Source organism: Microcebus murinus, chromosome 2 (assembly GCF_040939455.1).
Source record: "Microcebus murinus isolate Inina chromosome 2, M.murinus_Inina_mat1.0, whole genome shotgun sequence".
NCBI classification, from domain to species: Eukaryota; Metazoa; Chordata; class Mammalia; order Primates; family Cheirogaleidae; genus Microcebus; species Microcebus murinus.
Window position 1 is genome coordinate 109376162 of NC_134105.1, and position 18443 is coordinate 109394604.

General features: G+C 43.7%; 1 protein-coding gene across 3 annotated transcripts; it reads left to right on the top strand.

Annotated features, from left to right (window-relative positions):
• The first annotated feature begins 305 nt into the window (after positions 1–305).
• Positions 306–17331, top strand: FCGR2A (Fc gamma receptor IIa). 3 transcript variants are annotated; one of them, XM_012768599.2, is made up of 7 exons: positions 306–448; positions 870–890; positions 1225–1482; positions 6456–6710; positions 7440–7562; positions 10706–10743; positions 17149–17331. In XM_012768599.2, the coding sequence occupies exons 1-7, from the start codon at positions 364–366 to the stop codon at positions 17203–17205; spliced, it is 837 nt and encodes a 278-aa protein (XP_012624053.2). In that variant the 5' UTR covers positions 306–363; the 3' UTR covers positions 17206–17331. The 3 variants fall into 3 exon arrangements, with proteins under 3 accessions (XP_012624053.2, XP_012624051.2, XP_012624052.2); XM_012768597.2 differs by having other exon boundaries at positions 308–448; positions 16492–17331; XM_012768598.2 differs by having other exon boundaries at positions 308–448; positions 1228–1482; positions 16492–17331.
• Positions 17332–18443: the final 1112 nt, after the last annotated feature.

Sequence of the window (18443 nt, forward strand, 5' to 3'; positions counted from 1 at the left end):
GGAAATTTTTATATACTGGCCAGTAAAGCAGCACAGGGAGTGTGGTGGGCACAGCATTGAACTGAGAACCCAAGACAGGGGCTCTGTTCCCAGCTCTACTTCCTGCTGTTTCCCCCCCATCACCTTCCTCACCAGCACGACAGCACCTTCCCAGGGGTTTTCACAAGGACACAACAAGGGGGTACATGGGAGAGAAACATTTCTGTAAAGTAGACTAAACGGGGCTAGTCTGGTTTGTTCCTAATTGTTTATCGGAAGTAGAATCTGGAGACTGATGACAAAGGCACAAAAAGATGAAACAATTTCCTTCCTCTTTTCTACGTTCATCTCCTAAACCCCACTGGACTCTGGCCCACTTCTAGGATGACTTTGGAGACAGAAATGTTTCAGAATGTATATCCTGGCAGCCTGTGGCTGCTTCAACCATTGGCAGTTTTGCTGCTGCTGGGTGAGTGAAGGTCTTCCTGAAAGGGGGTAACTTCAGCCACTCCTACTGCCTGGACTCCAGGGACCAGTGTGGTGAATAGCTAGCTGGGCTCTGGAAGCTGAGGACAGATTGAAAGGGGAGAGCAGAACTTGAATTCTTACTGTTCCAGAATTCCGAGGTATTTTTGCAGTCCCTGGGAAGAAGTCCATTCTGTGCCAAACATTCATGTTAACTTTGTAGCCAGAGGGGCAGGGCAGGGATGAGATAAGGAGGACATGGGGATTGAGTGCTTTTTTAAGAGATCAACTGGTAACAGGCTCTTGAGATGGGTCCTGGGGAAAGAAGGAGCCAAGATCACCTTCCCCTGCCCCTCTTCACATACAAGCAACTAAATTTGTTCTCATCTTCTGCTCTACATTGACCCCTCTCTTCTCTTTGACAGCTTCTGCGGACGGGCAAGCTGGTGAGTTTGCTGTTTGTTTTCTTGTGTTGCTGGTGTTGTTTCCTTACAATGTCATGAGCAATGTACTATGTAGGGAAAGGCTGTTCTACCAAGAATTAAGCTTGGGTTCAGCACAGGCAGTTCCCCCATTTTAGTGGGGCTTTGATTTGATTCTTGGTAAGATTCCCCCTAGATCCACCAAAGACTCAAAGGAATGAGGTTGCTGCAAGTACAGATCTTTAACTGGGCCTACAAGGGGACTGTCTGTTGCTGGACCTCCCCTGGGAGCTCCTTTGGACTCCACAGTTCCTTCAAGGTTATTTATGCACTTCCCTTTCTGCTCTCTGCCCCTCAGCAGCTCTCCCGAAGGCTGTGGTGAGACTTGAGCCCCCGTGGATCACCGTGCTCAGGGAGGACGACGTGACTCTGACGTGCTGGGGGGCCCACACCCCCGGGAACGACTCCACCCAATGGTTCCACAATGGGAACTCCATTCCCACCCAGGTCCAGCCCAGCTACAGGTTTAAGGCCGACACCAGTGACAGCGGGGAGTACAGGTGCCAGACGGACCAGAGCAGCCTCAGCGACCCTGTGCGTCTGGATGTGTTTTCCGGTCAGTGGAGGAAGGCCCTGGGGAGGATCTGGGAGGACTAAGAGAGATGAAATCTGCTTACACTGCAGAGATTTGCAAGAAAGATGGGGTGGCCTGTTTACTGAGAAGCATTGCTGTGAGTTGCCCACTCATTTCCTGTTTCACCCACCCACCCCTTTGCTTAGCATGTTTGGTGGAAATTTGGAAATTTCTAATAATTTCTTCGGTATGTGTTAGGTTGTTTTTGCCTCAGTCCTGATTGAGCAAGAAGGTCGCAAGGCCTCAAACAGGCCTTTGAGTGTAAGAGAAGCAGAAGGAAATCCCTACTCTGTAAACCACTGAGTCTGGTGGCAGTCTAGAAAAGCACAGAGCCTGGAGGCAAACAGACCTACAAAGGCCCTAGGGTGGGAGGCTGCCTGACAAACGTGAGGAGGTCGGTCTGCTGGAGCAGACCTCATCTGGAAGATGAGGTCAGAGCTGAGGGGGAGGGGAAAGGACGGACCATGAGAGGCCAGAAGGCTGTTGTAGTGACTTTGACTTTATTCCTGCGTGAGATGAGAATTCATTAGATAGTTTTAATTAAAAGAGTCACTTCAAGGCCGGGCGCGGTGGCTCACGCCTGTAATCCTAGCTCTTGGGAGGCCGAGGCGGGCGGATTGCTCAAGGTCAGGAGTTCAAAACCAGCCTGAGCAAGAGCGAGACCCCGTCTCTACTATAAATAGAAAGAAATTAATTGGCCAACTGATATATATATATAAAATTAGCCGGGCATGGTGGCGCATGCCTGTAGTCCCAGCTACTTGGGAGGCTGAGGCAGGAGGATCGCTTGAGCCCAGGAGTTTGAGGTTGCTGTGAGCTAGGCTGACGCCACGGCACTCACTCTAGCCTGGACAACAAAGTGAGACTCTGTCTCAAAAAAAAAAAAAAAAAAAAAAGAGTCACTTCATTGGATTTAGGTTTAGGTAAATCTGACAGTGTTCAGTTTAAGAGATTCTGTAGAGAAAATACTCCTAGATACTATTTCTGCCCCTCTCCAATGTCTGAAAATATGAGTGCTTTTGTATTGTAGTTTACTTCAGTTGCACCCTTGGTGCCTAAACCCTGAAGAAGGTCCCAGGTAAACATCCAGTGTTTTAGTTTAACACCAGGAGTGTGATTTTTTTTTTTTAGTGGTCCTTTAAGGGCATTGTACCAGAGAGATCCTGGCAGTGGAGCCACTTTCTGTTTTCTGCTCTATTGAAGGGGGCAAATAATGAGTTAACCTCAAAAACCTGCCCAATGACATCACAATTCCCCATCTCCTCTCTTTGTGAATTGGCTTCCCAGAAACAGCTGATGGTACTTCTGACTTTTCTAAGAAAAGGAATATAGATCACAACAACTGAGATCTGAAGGGTTGTTAGTGTTAACTTATTTTTTTCTTCCTGAACCTGTACATGACTGTTTATAGTGTTAACTTAAAAATCACACAATTTATAAATCTGAAAAGGAGAACATTACTTCTTTTTTTTGAGACAGAGTCTCACTTTGTTGCCCAGGCTAGAGTGAGTGCCATGGCATCAGCCTAGCTCACAGCAACCTCAAACTCCTGGGCTCAAGCGATCCTCCTGCCTCAGCCTCCCGAGTAGCTGGGACTACAGGCATGTGCCATCATGCCCGGCTAATTTTTTCCTATATATATTAGTTGGCCAATTAATTTCTTTCTACTTACAGTAGAGACGGGGTCTCGCTCTTGCTCAGGTTGGTTTCGAACTCCTGAACTCAAATGATCCGCCCGCCTCGGTCTCCCAGAAAGCTAGGATTACAGGCGTGAGCCACCGCGCCCTGCCAGAACATTAGTTCTTATAAAGGGTTGCAGTCTATAAGGTGGCCATTCTGACAGGCTGGGAAGCACAGCCTCTGTCTGAAAACTGAGAAAATAAAGCAATTTGAAGGAGGAGGGTTTGGGGCAGGAGCTTTATGTTGAACAGGATTCCTAAACATACATATTCAACAGGTTACAAGGGGAGCTCTAAACATTCACGAAGGGGGATTGTGCACATGCGTGATAAGAGACTGTGCATGTTACATGCATTCCATGTCCACTTTGGGGTGGAGAATTAACATTTAAATGTATTACAGTTAGGCCCTATACTTTAAAAGGTGAAGCAGGGACACACATGTGCAGGCTCTGCAAAACTGGCCCAAACCACTCCATGGTCTGTGGTCTCTTATCAGGAGAATCTTACTGAAATCAGTCTCTTGTCCAGTAAAAGCTGTAGGTGTGGCTTGTGAAATAAGGTGGTCAGTTAGTCAGCATCTGGCCATGATAAGCTGTAATTGTTTCAGTATTGCTTATCTCAAGGCCAGTGCTTGTTTAGCTGCTATATGAAAAGAAAACCTCTGGCAGTTACCATAGTTTATTCTTTAAGTGTAAGGGTGTATGGCTTAACCCTTGCCTGGCATGGCGTTAGGCCCTGTTTATAAGTTGGTATCATATTGCCACAAAGAGTCTGTTCTGTCAGTCATATGATCTCTATTTTAACATTAATGTTGGTCAGTCGTTTCTAAACCATAACAGGGAGGGGCTATAATGAGGTGTGTTTGACCTCCAATTTCATCAGTTTTTAAGGTTTCTCTGCCCTTGGCCTAGAGGGGGTCTCTTATCAGGAGAATGTTACCAAAATCAGTCTCTTATCCAATCAAAGCTGTAGTTGGGGTCTGTTCAGTCCATTGGGGGGCTTAGGATTTTATTTTTTTAGTTTACATCAGAGAGAAACCATCTAGTCCCATCCATCCTTTGGACAAAGAAATGAAGGCAATGAGACCCAAGAGCTCAGCAGTCAATGGCACAGCCAAAATCAGAATACCGACTTTAGATTTCTGTTTCATGCCATCTCAACCACAGTACCTTGCCTTTCATATGCAGAATACTCTTTTCTTACATGGATTTTTATTTAAGGTAGATATAATAAATTATACTATTTATTTCTCTGATAAAGCAATTTGATTTTCTTCTCTAGTAAGTTTGTTGAAACACTTTTTTTTTTTTTTTTTTTTTGAGACAGAGTCTCGATTTGTTGCCCAGGCTAGGGTGAGTGCTGTGGGCTCAGCCTAGCTCACAGCACCCTCAAACTCCTGGGCTCAAGCAATCCTGCTGCCTCAGCCTCCCAAGTAGCTGGGACTACAGGCATGCACCACCATGCCCGGCTAATTTTTTCTATATATATATGTTAGTTGGCCAATTAATTTCTTTCTATTTTTAGTAGAGATGGGGTCTCGCTCTTGCTCAGGCTGGTTTCGAACTCCTGACCTCGAGCAATCCGCCTGCCTCGGCCTCCCAGAGTGCTAGGATTACAGGCGTGAGCCACCGCGCCCAGCTGAAACATTTTTAATAGATGTCCTCCAAAGTTTTAATAGCTAAATTTTGGAGTCTGATTACTCTGCCATTGATAAAGGAAGAGAGTGGTTGGGAGTGAGGGTGTTTGTAGGCAAAAAGGGAAAAGGGATTTTAACTTTAAAAGATTTCTTGAATGCCCCTTTAATTCAGAGTCACAGTTGAATATTAAATTCAAAAAGTCAGGCCGGGTGCGGTGGCTCACGCCTGTAATCCTAGCACTCTGGGAGGCCAAGGCGGGTGGATTGCTCAAGGTCAGGAGTTCAAAACCAGCCTGAGCAAGAGCGAGACCCTGTCTCTACTATAAATAGAAAGAAATTAATTGGCCAACTAATATATATATATAAAATTAGCCGGGCATGGTGGCACATGCCTGTAGTCCCAGCTACTCAGGAGGCTGAGGCAGAAGGATCACTTGAGCCAAGGAGTTTGAGGTTGCTGTGAGCTAGGCTGACGCCACGGCACTCACTATAACCTGGGCAACAAGTGAGACTCTGTCTCAAAAAAAAAAAAAAAAGTCATATATTTTTTTTCTTATGTGGATGAGAGATTCCACTCAGAGTATGCTATGGTCTGAATATTTCTGTCCTCCCAGTTCGTATGTTGAGATCCTAAACTCCAAGGTGATAGTGTTAGGAAGGTGACACCTCTGGGAGGATGATTAGGTCATGAGAGAGGAGCCCTTACGAATGGGATCAGTGACCTTACAAAAGAGGCCCAAGGGAGCTCATGGTCCTTCCCTACCGTGTGAGGACACAGCGAGAAGCCTCGATTCTGTGAACCAAGTAGTAGTCCCTCACCAGACACAGAAGTTGCCAGCACCTTGATCTTGGACTTCCCAGCCTCTAGAACTGTGAGAAATAAATTTCTGCTTATAAGCCACCCAGTTTATGGTACTTTATTATAAAGGCCAGAACAGACTAAGAGAGGTGGGTGAGGCATTATTGAGGTTCTACTTTGTTGCTCATGTAGTTAATGGCTTCCCACCTACACTTTGCAAAACTGGTACCAAAGTTCCCATTGAATTAATAATCCCCAGACCATGAATAGTGTATCCAGAACAAATTGAAGATTCCAGGTCCTGTTCAGTAACATCTATAGCTGCAGTCCCCAACCCCTGGGCCACGGACTGGTATCAGTTTTTGGCCTATTAGGAACCCAGCTGCACAGCAGGAGGTGAGCCGGCAGTGAGAGAGCAAAACTTCATCTGTATTTACAGCTACTCCCCATTGCTCTGCCTCCTGCACCCTCCTCCAGAAAAATTGTCTTCCATGAAACCAGTCCCTGGTGCCAAAAATGTTGGGAACCACTTATAGTTACTGAAATGCACTCATTTCCCTATTCCAGTATAGTGTTTTTAATTCCACAAAATTGTTTTTAATATCTGCTCTTTATCTTTGGGACTTCTGAAAATTTCTATATTTCAGAGGTCTCATAGACAAAATACTGTATGAGAATGCTCACATTTCTTACATACTGCCTGTAAGAGAATGCTCACATTTGCATCTTCAAGTCTGTCTGCCAGAAATCCTGTAAGTAATGTAGCCCTAAGCACAAGGCGGCAAAGGCCTTGGCATCTAGCCTTAAAAGTTTGTCTTGCCATGTTTGTGTCATTCAGAGTGGCTGGTGCTCCAGACCCCTCACCTGGTGTTCCAGGGCGGGGAAACCATCATGCTGAGGTGCCACTCCTGGAAGAACAAGCCTCTAGGCAAGATCACATTCTTCCAGAATGGAACATCCAAGAAGTTTTCCCATTCCAATGCCGGCTTCTCCATCCCACAAGCAAACCACAGCCACAGCGGTGATTACCACTGCACAGGATATATAGGACAGATGCAGCATTCATCCCAGCCTGTGACCATCACTGTCCAAGGTATGGGACTCTGCTGAGACATAGGGAGGGAAGAATAGGGGTGAACAAGGGCTGAGTCGCATGGGCCTACATGGAGATCTGAGAGAAGCCACAGCAGCAAAATTGGGCACTGAGGCAAAGAGGAGAGGGGCAGAGGCCTTGCTCAGTATGGGCCAGTGGACAGGAGTAGGGCTCAGAGCTTGGAGCCCTCAGCTTCCAGGTGACAGGTGATAAGTCTGTTGTCGCACTTTGCAATGCAGGCCCCGTACTAAGGACAGCAGTGAGGCTGAGGTCTCCCGTTGGCACAGAGGTTCCCTAAGCTCCTGGGCATTCCTAAGAGCTGAGGTTTGCCTCGTTTCCTGTCATGTCCTGTGTTATGGACATTCACTCTGGAAGGCCTGGCATGTCCTGCACTGTTCAGGCTGTGCTTGGTAGAGCAGCGATGCCTCCAGGGATGGGAGGCTTCAGGCCCAGCCTCCCCGCTGACCTGAGGGCTAAGGGGAACCGTCCCTCTGCTGGCACACACTCCCCAGTGTGCCTTTATTAGTGTGGCGGAGAAACCTGGGTATGGGGGAGGCACAAGTCCAGCCACAGAAACGATGTGCAGGTGAGGTTGGAGGGTGAAGTGAGTATTTCACCCGCAAGTGACCCAGACACAGAACAGCTCAGGCGACAAGCCCTGGGGGACGGTGGGGAGGGTGGGGGTGGCACAGGGAGAGTACTGCCTGTCCTGAGGTCTGTCTTCCCTAGGGCCCGAAGCGAGCAAGTCTTCGCCGATGGGTGTAATTGTGGCTGTGGTCATTGGGATTGCTGTAGCGGCCATTGTTGCTGTCGTAGCAGTCTTGACCTACCGCAGGAGAAAGATGACTTCAGGTTTGTGGCTTCCCTGTACCCCTCTTGTTATTGGTTTCTGCTAGGGCAAGCACCCATGCCAGATGTTTCCAGAAAGTCTATCTTTGAGCTAGAGAATTGTTTGTCATTTAATTATAGATCCATATTTCATTCATTCATTCATTTATTAATTCATTAATTATTGTTGAATTATTAACTCATTCAACAAGACTTGAACAAAATTGTTCATGTGTCAGTGCTAGATGCTGTGGTGATTCCAAGGTAAAGAAATCCAGTCCCTGACCTCAGGGAGTCCTCAGGAGTGTGGGGAAGACAGAAGTACATGCAGATCATTACAATAAAGTGGGATAAGGGCAGTGACAGAGAAATGAAAAGGCTATGACAGGGGTACAGAGGAGTCACCATAGCCCAGCATGGGCAGGGGTGGTTCGAGAAGGTTCCATGGGGGGCAGTGTAGTGTAGTGATGGAAGCACACGTTGTGGGGCCAAACTGCCTGGGTTCAAGTCTCAGCTCTACAGCTCACCATCTACCTGACTTTGGCCAAGTTATTCCACCTCTCTGTGCCTCAGTTTCCTCACCTGGAAATGGGAACGCTAATAGGACCCACCTCACAGGGTTGTTATGAGGATGAAAGAGGCTGAAGCTCTTATCCCAGGGCCTAGTAGACAGTGATGGCACATAAATAGCAGCTGTGGCCATGATGGAGGAGGTGGTGAGTGAGAGGAGCCATTAGGCCCAGAGGACACTCCAGGCATGGGGCCAAGGCATGGAGTGAGGACTGCTGTGGCTTGGATGAGGGTCGAGGTAGGAGTAAGCCACTGCAGAAAAGAACATAATACTACTAATACCTCTCAGAGCACTTTGCAGTGGGTTTGTAGGCTGGACCTCAGTTACTGATGATAAGTCAGTAGAGAGACTCAGAGAGAGATACTGAAGAGGTATGTTCTTAAAAGGCAGAGCAAGCCTAAGAAAGACACAATGGAGTGGCCATTCTAACACTCCTAGGAGTCCCCACCAATCAGCTGAATTATGTCTTTCTGGACCATAATTCAGGCCAGGAAATCCCTGGCAGGGGACCAGGGGAGTGGGGAGGAGAGGAGGTGTCTGTGAGAGGGAGCATCTGTGTTGTTCCTAACTCAATCCTGCCCCTTGTCCTTGGTCCTGAAGACTCAGGCCCCTCAGAAGGGCAGAGGCTCAAATCTCTTGGTCAGTTCTGAGTCTAACTCCTGGGCCTGAAGAGGACCTCGCTGGAGACGGGAAGAGGAACACAGGTCCCAGACAGAGAGGGAAGGGCTGTGTCTGATTTTTTGGGGCCAGGAATCTGGAGATATTTCCAGAGCAGGAAACCAGAGATATCTGGGCAGGGTTAGGAGTCGTATGGCCAAGCAGATAGGGTTCAGGAGGTAGGAGTCTAAGAGGAAAGAGGGAGGCCTAGGGAAGAAAGGCCAGATTGCTGAGGAATCTGTGCCTGTGGAGTGATGGGGTAGGGGTGCCCGGGCTCAGCTCTCCGTGGAGCATGAAGAGGAGATTTGGGCTTGAGAAAGTTCTGGGGGACTAGAGGCACTAGTGGGCTTTACTTTGTGTGCAAAGCTGGGTTCTGATGCCCACCCGGCCTGGTTCTGCCACCGTTGTACCATGGAATCTTTTTTTTTTTTTTTTAGAGACGGGGTCTTGCTCTCGCTCTTGCTCAGGCTGGTTTTGAACTCCTGACCTTGAGCAATCCGCCCGCCTCGGCCTCCCAAGAGCTAGGATTACAGGCGTGAGCCACCGCGCCCGGCTGTACCATGGAATCTTGAGTCACCTCTCTGAGGAAGCGAGTGGGTGGCCAGGATGACCTCTAAGCCCTTCTAGGTCTGACGTCCTGAGAGCCAGTGACCATCCAACCCCTGGCTCAGGTGGGAGTGTGCAAAGGAAGAGGATTCCAGGCACCTTCCTGACTGTAGTTAAAGTCAGAGCACAAAGTTAACTGGAGCTTTCTCTGGGGGTTTCCATGACAGTAGAAACCAGCAGGAAAAAGAGCTCTTGGTGACTCCACCTCACATGGCTGGAGCATGACTCAGAGCAGAGCCAACAGATTTGAGAGCTTGCGCAAAATATCACTCATCCAGCTGCGCTTTGAGCAAGGTCTGCGTGTCCGGTGGTCAGGCCCAGTGGGATATGGGCCTGGGGCATGCCAGAACCAGCTAGATATAGAAAACAGCCCAAACACAACTGGATTATCCACCTGGACATGTGGTTCTGTCTACAGTGGCATGAACATATTTCGTGAGGCCAGGTGCTCGAGCTGATGGTTTCCCCAAAAGTGTAGCCAGGTTATTGGGATCACTAAGGGTTATATGAGAAGCAGAATTTAGTTGCCTAATAGATTTGTGTGTGTGTGTGTGTATGTGTGTGTGCTTGAACTTAGAATGTGGTTTGTTGCAGAATTTGGAGCATAGTAAATAAAGACCTTATGTCCAGGGGATGAGAGAAAAAAGACTCCTCCCCAGCTTCCTGAGAAATGCTGATTTGCAGACACTGAGGCTGCTTTTGACAGTGGCAAAGTGAGTTTATGACAAAAATATGAGGGAATTTGGTGTGTTTTGAATACCAGAGAAAGTACTTGTTGAGTGGCTTTGTTGCTTGCATGTTTGCTTCCTTTTTTCCTTCCTTCCTCCCTTTCTCTCTCTCTCTTCTCTTTCTCGTCCTTCCTCTCACTCTCTTTGTTTCTCTTTAGTGCCATGGAGTACCAGATTCTTCAAATTTCCATTAAAGTCTCTCTACATTTGAAACACATGGAAATGGCCCTCAGTCTTCTCTCACTAAATCTGTGGCCAGTAAAAGTCTGGACTTGACTTCAATACTGAACATCCCCCACCTTTTTCCTAATATCTTATATTCCTAAAGCTTCCTGGTTTGCTTCTAGGAAAGTTCAGCAATCATTTGAAAAGAATATGGCACAAATGACTGCTTCCTTTTGCCAGTGTGGCCAGTGGGGAACACTGTGTCTGGGATACCCCAAGGGTGGGTAAATTGGGTCAAATTTACTTAGCTGTTGCCCTATAGACCCAAGATGGGGTCTGCAGTCCTTGCCTTGAATTTGGTTTGGGCCTTTTTCATTAGCAGCACCAGTAGGCCCTCTTCTAACCATACCCTAGCTGATCTGTCTTCCTTTCACCCACAGCCAATCCCATTAATGGTAAAACAGCTGCCAAAGTTAAGGTGAGTGATGCTATCCACCTCCTTTTCCTTCATACCCCTTCTCTTCTCCCTTGCTCCCTCTTTTGTTGCCTTTGTTAATGCAAAATTAAAATGGAGACCGGGTCTGGAAAATTCCGAAGCAAACAAAATCAACTAGGCATTAGAAATAGCCTTAACTTTGCTGAAGCTACAAACATAAGCGAAACTTCACTGGAGTCATAACTATAAACTTAGGCAAAACTTAGTTTGAATCATTTCTGGTAAACGCTTATATTAGACAGAAATATAAGACTCACCCTCAGCCAATCATAAGCAGCCAACTAACATATATTTATGTTACTACAGACTTTCCAACAAGGTAACCCCCCCCCCAAAAAAAAAGACAATTATATTACTGCAGACCAGTCAAATGTCTTTATTTTGCTTCTGAATTTTCCTGATAAATACTTGGCTTTAACATTTGTCATTGGAACACTATACCTCTTTTGGTTTGGGGTTCCACAATTCATGAATTGCTTCTTACTTAAACTCTCTAGAATTTTATTGTGCCTCAGATTTGTTCTTTAAAAGTTTGGTGTCAGAACTGGATCTTAAGTAGATCCTACTCCTTAGCTCCCCAGGAGCAATGAGCAACCAGGCATAGGTAGGTTCCCACTGAGTCCATTGTGCTCACTACTTTCTTGCTGCATTTGTGGGTCACTGGATAAGTCCCTCTCAGAGGTCAAGCTCTACACATTGTGTCCTGAGCTCTCTGAGTTTGATTCATTTTATTCCCAACTGGATTCATCAGTCTGAGTGTTTGGCAGGTTATAATGGGTGTTCAACAGGAACTGGACTAGGCTGGTTTCCAGAGTGGGTCTGATTTCTGGGTTAGAATATAGGGCTCAACCTGTGTATTCAGCAGGTTGAACCAGGTGTTCAACAGGAATTGGACTGGGGGCCTAGTTGGAGGCCTCAGTAGGTAAATTTTAGAAGGACAGGACATTATGGTTTTGTTAGAATCTAAGGACTCTGGGACTCCTCTGTCCAGAACACTAGCAATTTTTATGTTCAAATATGGACCCAGAGCCTGTGCCTGATGAGAAAAATAGGTGTACCTTACTAGAGATGATTTGACATTACAGTGGCCACAGTGAGGAAGTTTTAATCTAGATAAAATTGTTCATTTATGGGGTTCATTGGGGAAAAAAGGGGGATCCCAAATGCCTTAGGAAACAATGAGATACATCTTTAATTGGTATATAGAGTCTTCTAAAACACAAAATGACTTGGCCAGGCATGGCGGCTCACTCCTGTAATCCTAACACTTTGAGTAGGCCAAGGTAGGAGGATCACTTGAGGTCAGGAGTTCAAGCCCAGCTTGAGCAAGAGTGAGACCCTGTCTCTACTAAAATTAGAAAAAATTAGCCAGGTGAGGTAGTGCTTTTTCTCAAAAAAAGAAAAAGGAATGCCTCAAAAAATAGTCCAGTCTCTCTAAAGAAATCTCTGTAGCACACTAATGAGAAAACACTCTAAACCTATTAACCTCTATGTTTATTTATTATTATTATTATTATTTTTGAGGCAGAGTCTTGCTCTGCCAGTCAGACTAGAGTGCAGGGGCATCATCATAGCTCACTGCAACCTCAAACTTCTAGGCTCAAGTGATCCTCCTGCCTCAGCCTCCCCAGCAGCTGGGACTACAGGCACAGGCCACCACATCATGCTAATTTTTTTATTTTTAGTAGAGGCGGGAGTCTCATTCTTGCTCAGGCTGGTCTGGAACTACTGAGCTCAAGCTATTCTCCCACGTTGTCCACCCAGAGTGCTAGGATTACAGGCGTAAGCCACCGTGCCAGGCCTTAATCTCTTTAATTTTTTGCTTTTTCCATCTGAACTTCCTTAAAAAAATTAGACCTTCAGATTTGCCAGTAGTATTGGTAACAGCTAAATTTAACTCTTGGTATTACACACAACTCTGAGCTATTATAAAAGCAAAGACTTAAGTTTTAAAAGGACAAAGACTTATTGGAAATAGAATGGATTTCTCCTCAATCACCTAAAATTGAGTCCATAGTCTCAGTAAGACTGACTCCTGATAATAGATGAGTATGCCCCATAACTCCTTCATGGAGAAAACCTAACATCTTTTCACTGTCTTTTTGAGATGGATAAGTCTTTAAAATGCAATCTTTAGGGAAATGACTGATCAGAAGGAAAAACAAAAGGAGGAACCTTTTAGAAATAAACTGGCAAATGAAAAATCTTAAGAAGTCCTCTTCACAAATATTAATAAAAAGTTTTAGCTATGCAAGCAGCTAAATTTAACTCCCACAAACACTACTCAGATTCAGCTAGTGAATTTTATATTATTGTACATAGCACATGGGTAAAATTTCAGACAAAAAGCCATGAATTTTTGTTTGTATTTGCCTGTATGTTTACATATGTCTACATATGTGTATGCTAATTATATGTAATATTATTCTACCTCTGGATGGTATTATTATAAACAATATTAAAATAGCTCTATTTACCTGGCCTACAGAAAAATAAGCACTTGTATAAATTATTTTCTTAGAAAAGAAAGGACTTAATGAAAATGCTTTTCAACTCTGGGAGGCCAAAGTGGGTGGATCGCTCAAGGTCAGGAGTTCGAAACCAGCCTGAGCAAGAATGAGACCCCGTCTCTACTAAAAATAGAAAGAAATTAATTGACCAACTAAAAATATATAGAAAAAATTAGCTGGGCATGGTGGCACATGCCTGTAGTCCCAGCTACTCAGGAGGCTGAGGCAGTAGGATCACTTGAGCCCAGGAATTCGAGGTTGCTGTGAGCTGGGCTGATGCCGCAGCACTCCAGTCCAGGCAACAAAGTGAGACTCTGGCTCATAAAAAACAAAAACAAAAACAAAATGCTTTTCAAGTTCTTATGACTTGAGTAATCTTTAATAAATAAGAATATTGATAATTTAATGAAAATGGAAATGGATATTATACTTAGCTTTACTAGTCAAATAAGTTCATGTCATCTCTGTTACAAAATTTGTCAACAAAAAATATACCTTGAGATGACAACTAGTTTTGTTTAATGTTATGTCTGCCTAAAAAGAATTTCTAGAATCTTCTTGACAATTTTTTTTAAGGCAAGCACAAAAGTGAAGTTTATTGAGTAGAGAGAGAATTATAGTGCAAGTGCAAGACATAGGTTTACAGAGCATGATACATATGCCACAGATGACAACCGGACCCATTGTGGCAGCAAAGGGAGAGCAAAACAAAGGGCGCAAAAAGGGGACTTTTTGACAACTTGACACAAACTATACTACGTTAAATTATATAAAATGATTAACTAACTATCTAGATCATTTCCAAATAAGACAAACTACTAAAAAAAAAAATGGAACATTTATCTTTTTCTCCCTGTTTGTTCCAGAATTTTGAAACTCAATAGTATTTTTATTTTCAACATGGGTATTTGCATAGGTCCAGTAAGAATCTGTTCTCCTTGTAACAGGACGTAATTGGGCAAATCCCGGCTTGGTTTCTAAGCCTAGAGAAGTTTTTAACTTGTAATGAGATTTCTCATCACAAGATAGTTTTTAAAAACTAAGGTTGACTAATACAAAGTCAATAAACCCTCTTGCTAAACTCTTCAGCGCTGACTAAAATATATTGTAAAATATATAGAGAATTACTGTTCTTGTTACACTTATATAAATAATCAGGTCAAGTTTAATGAAACTAGACTTTTTTTAAATTTTTTTTTTTTTTTTTTTTGAGGCAGAGTCTTGCTCTGTTGCCTGGGCTAGAGTGCCATGGTATCAGCCTAGCTCACAGCAACCTCAAACTCCTGGGCTCAAAGCAATCCTTCTGCCTCAGCCTCCCGAGTAGCTGGGACCACAGGCATGTGCCACCATGCCTGGCTAATTTTTTCTATATATTTTTAGTTGGCCAATTAATGTCTTTCTATTTTTATTAGAGACTGGGTGGTGGGGGCAAGGTGGGGGGGCAGCAAGGGGCAGTGTCTCATTCTTGCTCTGGTTGCTCTTGAACTCCTGACCTCAAGCGACCCTCCCATCTTGGCCTCCCAGAGTGCTAGGATTACAGGTGTAAGCCACCATGCCCAGCTGAAAACTAGACATATTTTGCAAAAATATTAACTGAGATTTTTGGATAAAAAGGAAAGTAAAAATATCTTTCACCAGAATAAAAAGATTGTATTTCAGTAGAAAACTATAGTGTACACACTATCACATTCTAGTCCTGGGGTCAGGTGCAGTGGCTCTTGCCTGTAATCCCAGCACTTTGGGAGGCCAAGGCAGGAGGATCACTTGAGACCAGCCTGGGCAACATAGCAAGACCCTGTCTCTACAAAAAAATAGAAAAACTGGTTGACGTTAAGCTTCAGAAAAATCACTGCAACAGAACATGTAAGAACAATCTTCATGCTTGCTGCTATATGGGTTACTCAGAGAGTTCACTAGAATAGCCAATGACATAACTAGAGACATTCAAATTGCAAACCAGGGAAGCCCATCAGATTGCAACTGCCATCTTCATCCCACCACCTAAAGATGATTCAAACTCAAATCTAGAAATTGTCTTGACTAGCTGCCCTCTGGACTCAAAATCTAAGATCATAATTTGCTCCAAATATTAACTTTGTTTTTCTTTCTTTTCATAGAATGATACCTTAAAATTCTTTTCAAGCAATATAGCCCGAAACAAACAATTTAGCCTCACTAGTACCTTAAAATAGAAGTTCTTTCTTTATGTTATTTTTTGAAATGGGGTCTCACCCTGTCACCCAGGCTGGAGTGCAGAGGTGCAATCATGGTACACTGCAGCCTGGGCTCAAGGGACCCTCCCACCTTGGCCTCCCACAGTAGTGGGTTTATAGGCCTGAGCCACCACAACCAGCCAAAAACAGAAGTTCTTGATACCTTAACAGCTTAACAAGGAGGAGCTTGTGCTCTTATTGATGTCAAAAGATAAAATTACAACAAATTTAATTTATAGATCTCAATTGGCCTTATTGTAATTCTAGAATTGGGCAGCACTTTATTTCTTAGAGTAAATGTTCCAGTGAGTCAATCAGAGGAGACTGGCTTTACACAGAAAAAGGGCTAAAGAAAGAAGAAACAACAAAAAGTAGATTGGTCCTTTCAAAGTTATTTTCCCTCTAAGGTGAAAACAGGGAAACAGAACAATAGAGAAATAACTGATTGGTTAACATCAGTTTACTTCAGGTCACTTTTTTGTAAGGATTATAGCTGAGGAAACTTAATTCCCATGCTGATTGAAACTGACCTTTTTGGCAAATGAGGCTGTTATCTCTCTCTCTCTTGTGATTTCTCCAAAGGCCAGATAACATCTTAGTTTAGGCTTGGTGACTTGGACTGTTAGTGTAGGTGACTCCATTTTGACTTTTAGTCTGATTTGTTGGGGCCTAGTATAGGAGCTTAGTCTAAAACAATGATCTCCTATAATTTTGGTTTAACACTGATAAAAAAAAAAGTTTTTTCTCTGTTAATAAAATGGAAATTATTGCCCCAAATTTAAAATTTTAAAGAACAAACATGAGTTTTTCATCAGACAAGCACTGTCTTCTCCATTAATTTATTCATCTTTCAAGATTCATCATTCAAGATTTATTAAATCTTGGTTGCTGAAAATCTTTGCTTAAAGGAATTTTTCAATCCTTGGCTATTATTCTCCTTATAGCTATTGTATTTATCTCCCTAGTGCACTGTATTCGTTCTCTTAAGGGTTTTTAATGCTTTCCAGCGGCCATTGTCAAGTCAAATGAGTGAGATCAGGAATAGACAACTTGAGGAAACCAACAATGATTATGAAATTACTGATGGTGGCTACATGACTCTGAAGCACAATGTACCCACTGATGATGATAGCAACGTCTACCTGACTCTTCCTTAATGACAATGTCTACGGTGATAACGTTGTACCATTAACGTTATGCCATTTGCCCACCCAGTGGATCCCCACTGCTTGCTTCTGCTTTCTCTCAGCGTAGAATACAACCACCTTTTGACTTCTCATCCACCGCAAAGCTCCAGAGAAAGAAACAGAACAAATACAAAAACCTCATTTAGTCTCCATTGCCTTGCCCTGAGATTTGGGAAGGGAATCAGAGGGGCAAGGACAAGAGGATGTTGCCATTGCCAAAGGAGAAGGACTCTTCCAGAGTAATTAATCTACATGAGTCCTGCCTGAAACTGCCTGTACTGAAGCCACAGTCAATAGGATCTTGGATGACTGACTGCACCTTCTGTACAAGAAAGACATCTAGACTTCTGTTATACATCCACACAGCCAATAAAATTAGTAAAATTACTGCTATTAAGAGATTGTACATGGAAGATGCTTGTTATAGGATACATGAGAACAATTATGTTTTTTAAAAAATCTTTTTTTTTTTTTTAGATTTCAGTGCAGATGAAGAGAACAATTATGTTAAGTATATATGATCTGAGATGTTAGACTAATCTATACCAACACATTAGAAATGATTATTTCAGGGTGAAGAAATTATCAGCAATTATTATTTTCATTCTTTTTTTCTATAAAGATCATCTATTACTTTTATAATAAAATGTTAAAACAACATTCTGTTTACCTTTTCCAACCTGTAATGGTTAAGTGTAGACTGAACTATCTGGGGTCTGTTTGTTTTCATTGATAAGAATCTTGGGAAGGTGGTCATGGATAGAATGTGGCAGGGAGGAGGGATGGGGATTTGAAATGTAGGGCAAATGCCCCTCTTCTTATAACTGAATAATCTTCTTCCAGTGAACTTGTATTCTTGTTTCCATGTTTTCTCTCCTCCCCTCCTATGGTGAGTAAAACATTCACTTTGCTTTGCAACGCAAGTTCCCAGGAAGTCAAATTTCAGGTAAATCTTAGTGGAGAGTGCTGATTCATCCTGCTCTGCTCTTCTCCCACTGTTGTTACCAAGACGATGTGACCTTCTCAGAGAAGCCTTCCTTGGAATGTTAGAAACATGACCAGGTGGTCTCCTTGAGGATTTGGTGAATGCCCTTGAAGAGATTGCATTTTCCTGAGACACAGCATCATTGTACAAAATTCTTCTTGCATTCAGTATTTAGCAGCTTCCTTTGTTGGATAGTTTCCATAAATTCTAAGGAGGCTAAGGAGCCTTCAAGCACCCTTCAGCCTTTAGACCCTAGACAGAGGCTTCTCAAATATGCAAAACCTCAGGAAATCCTGCTTCTATATTCAAATACATCCAGCAATCTGACTGTTTCTCAGTACTCTACTCCTACCTGCCTGATCCAACCCACCATTATCTTTCACTCGGACAACTGCAGCAGCCTCCTGACTGGCCTCTCCTTGCCCTCCTACAGTCTATTCTCACCACAACGGCCATTGTGGTCTTTTTAATATGTGTGTTACATTTTTTACTTCTTTGCTCAAAACTATGTAATAGCTTCCCTTTGCACTCAGAGTAAAAGCTAAAGCCTTTGCAATGTTCGACAAGACACTTCATGATCTTGCTCTTCAGTCTTTCTCTGACTTCAGCTTTGACTGCTTTTCTTTCCTTACTCTTGGTCACTTTTCCTCTCCCTTGAAGACATCAATTATACTTCTGCCCAGAGCCTATATTGTTTTCTGTTTCTGGAATGTTGTTTCTTAGAGATACCCACATCATGCTTCATTATGTCCTTGAGGTCAAATGTCACCTTATCCATAAGGTCTCC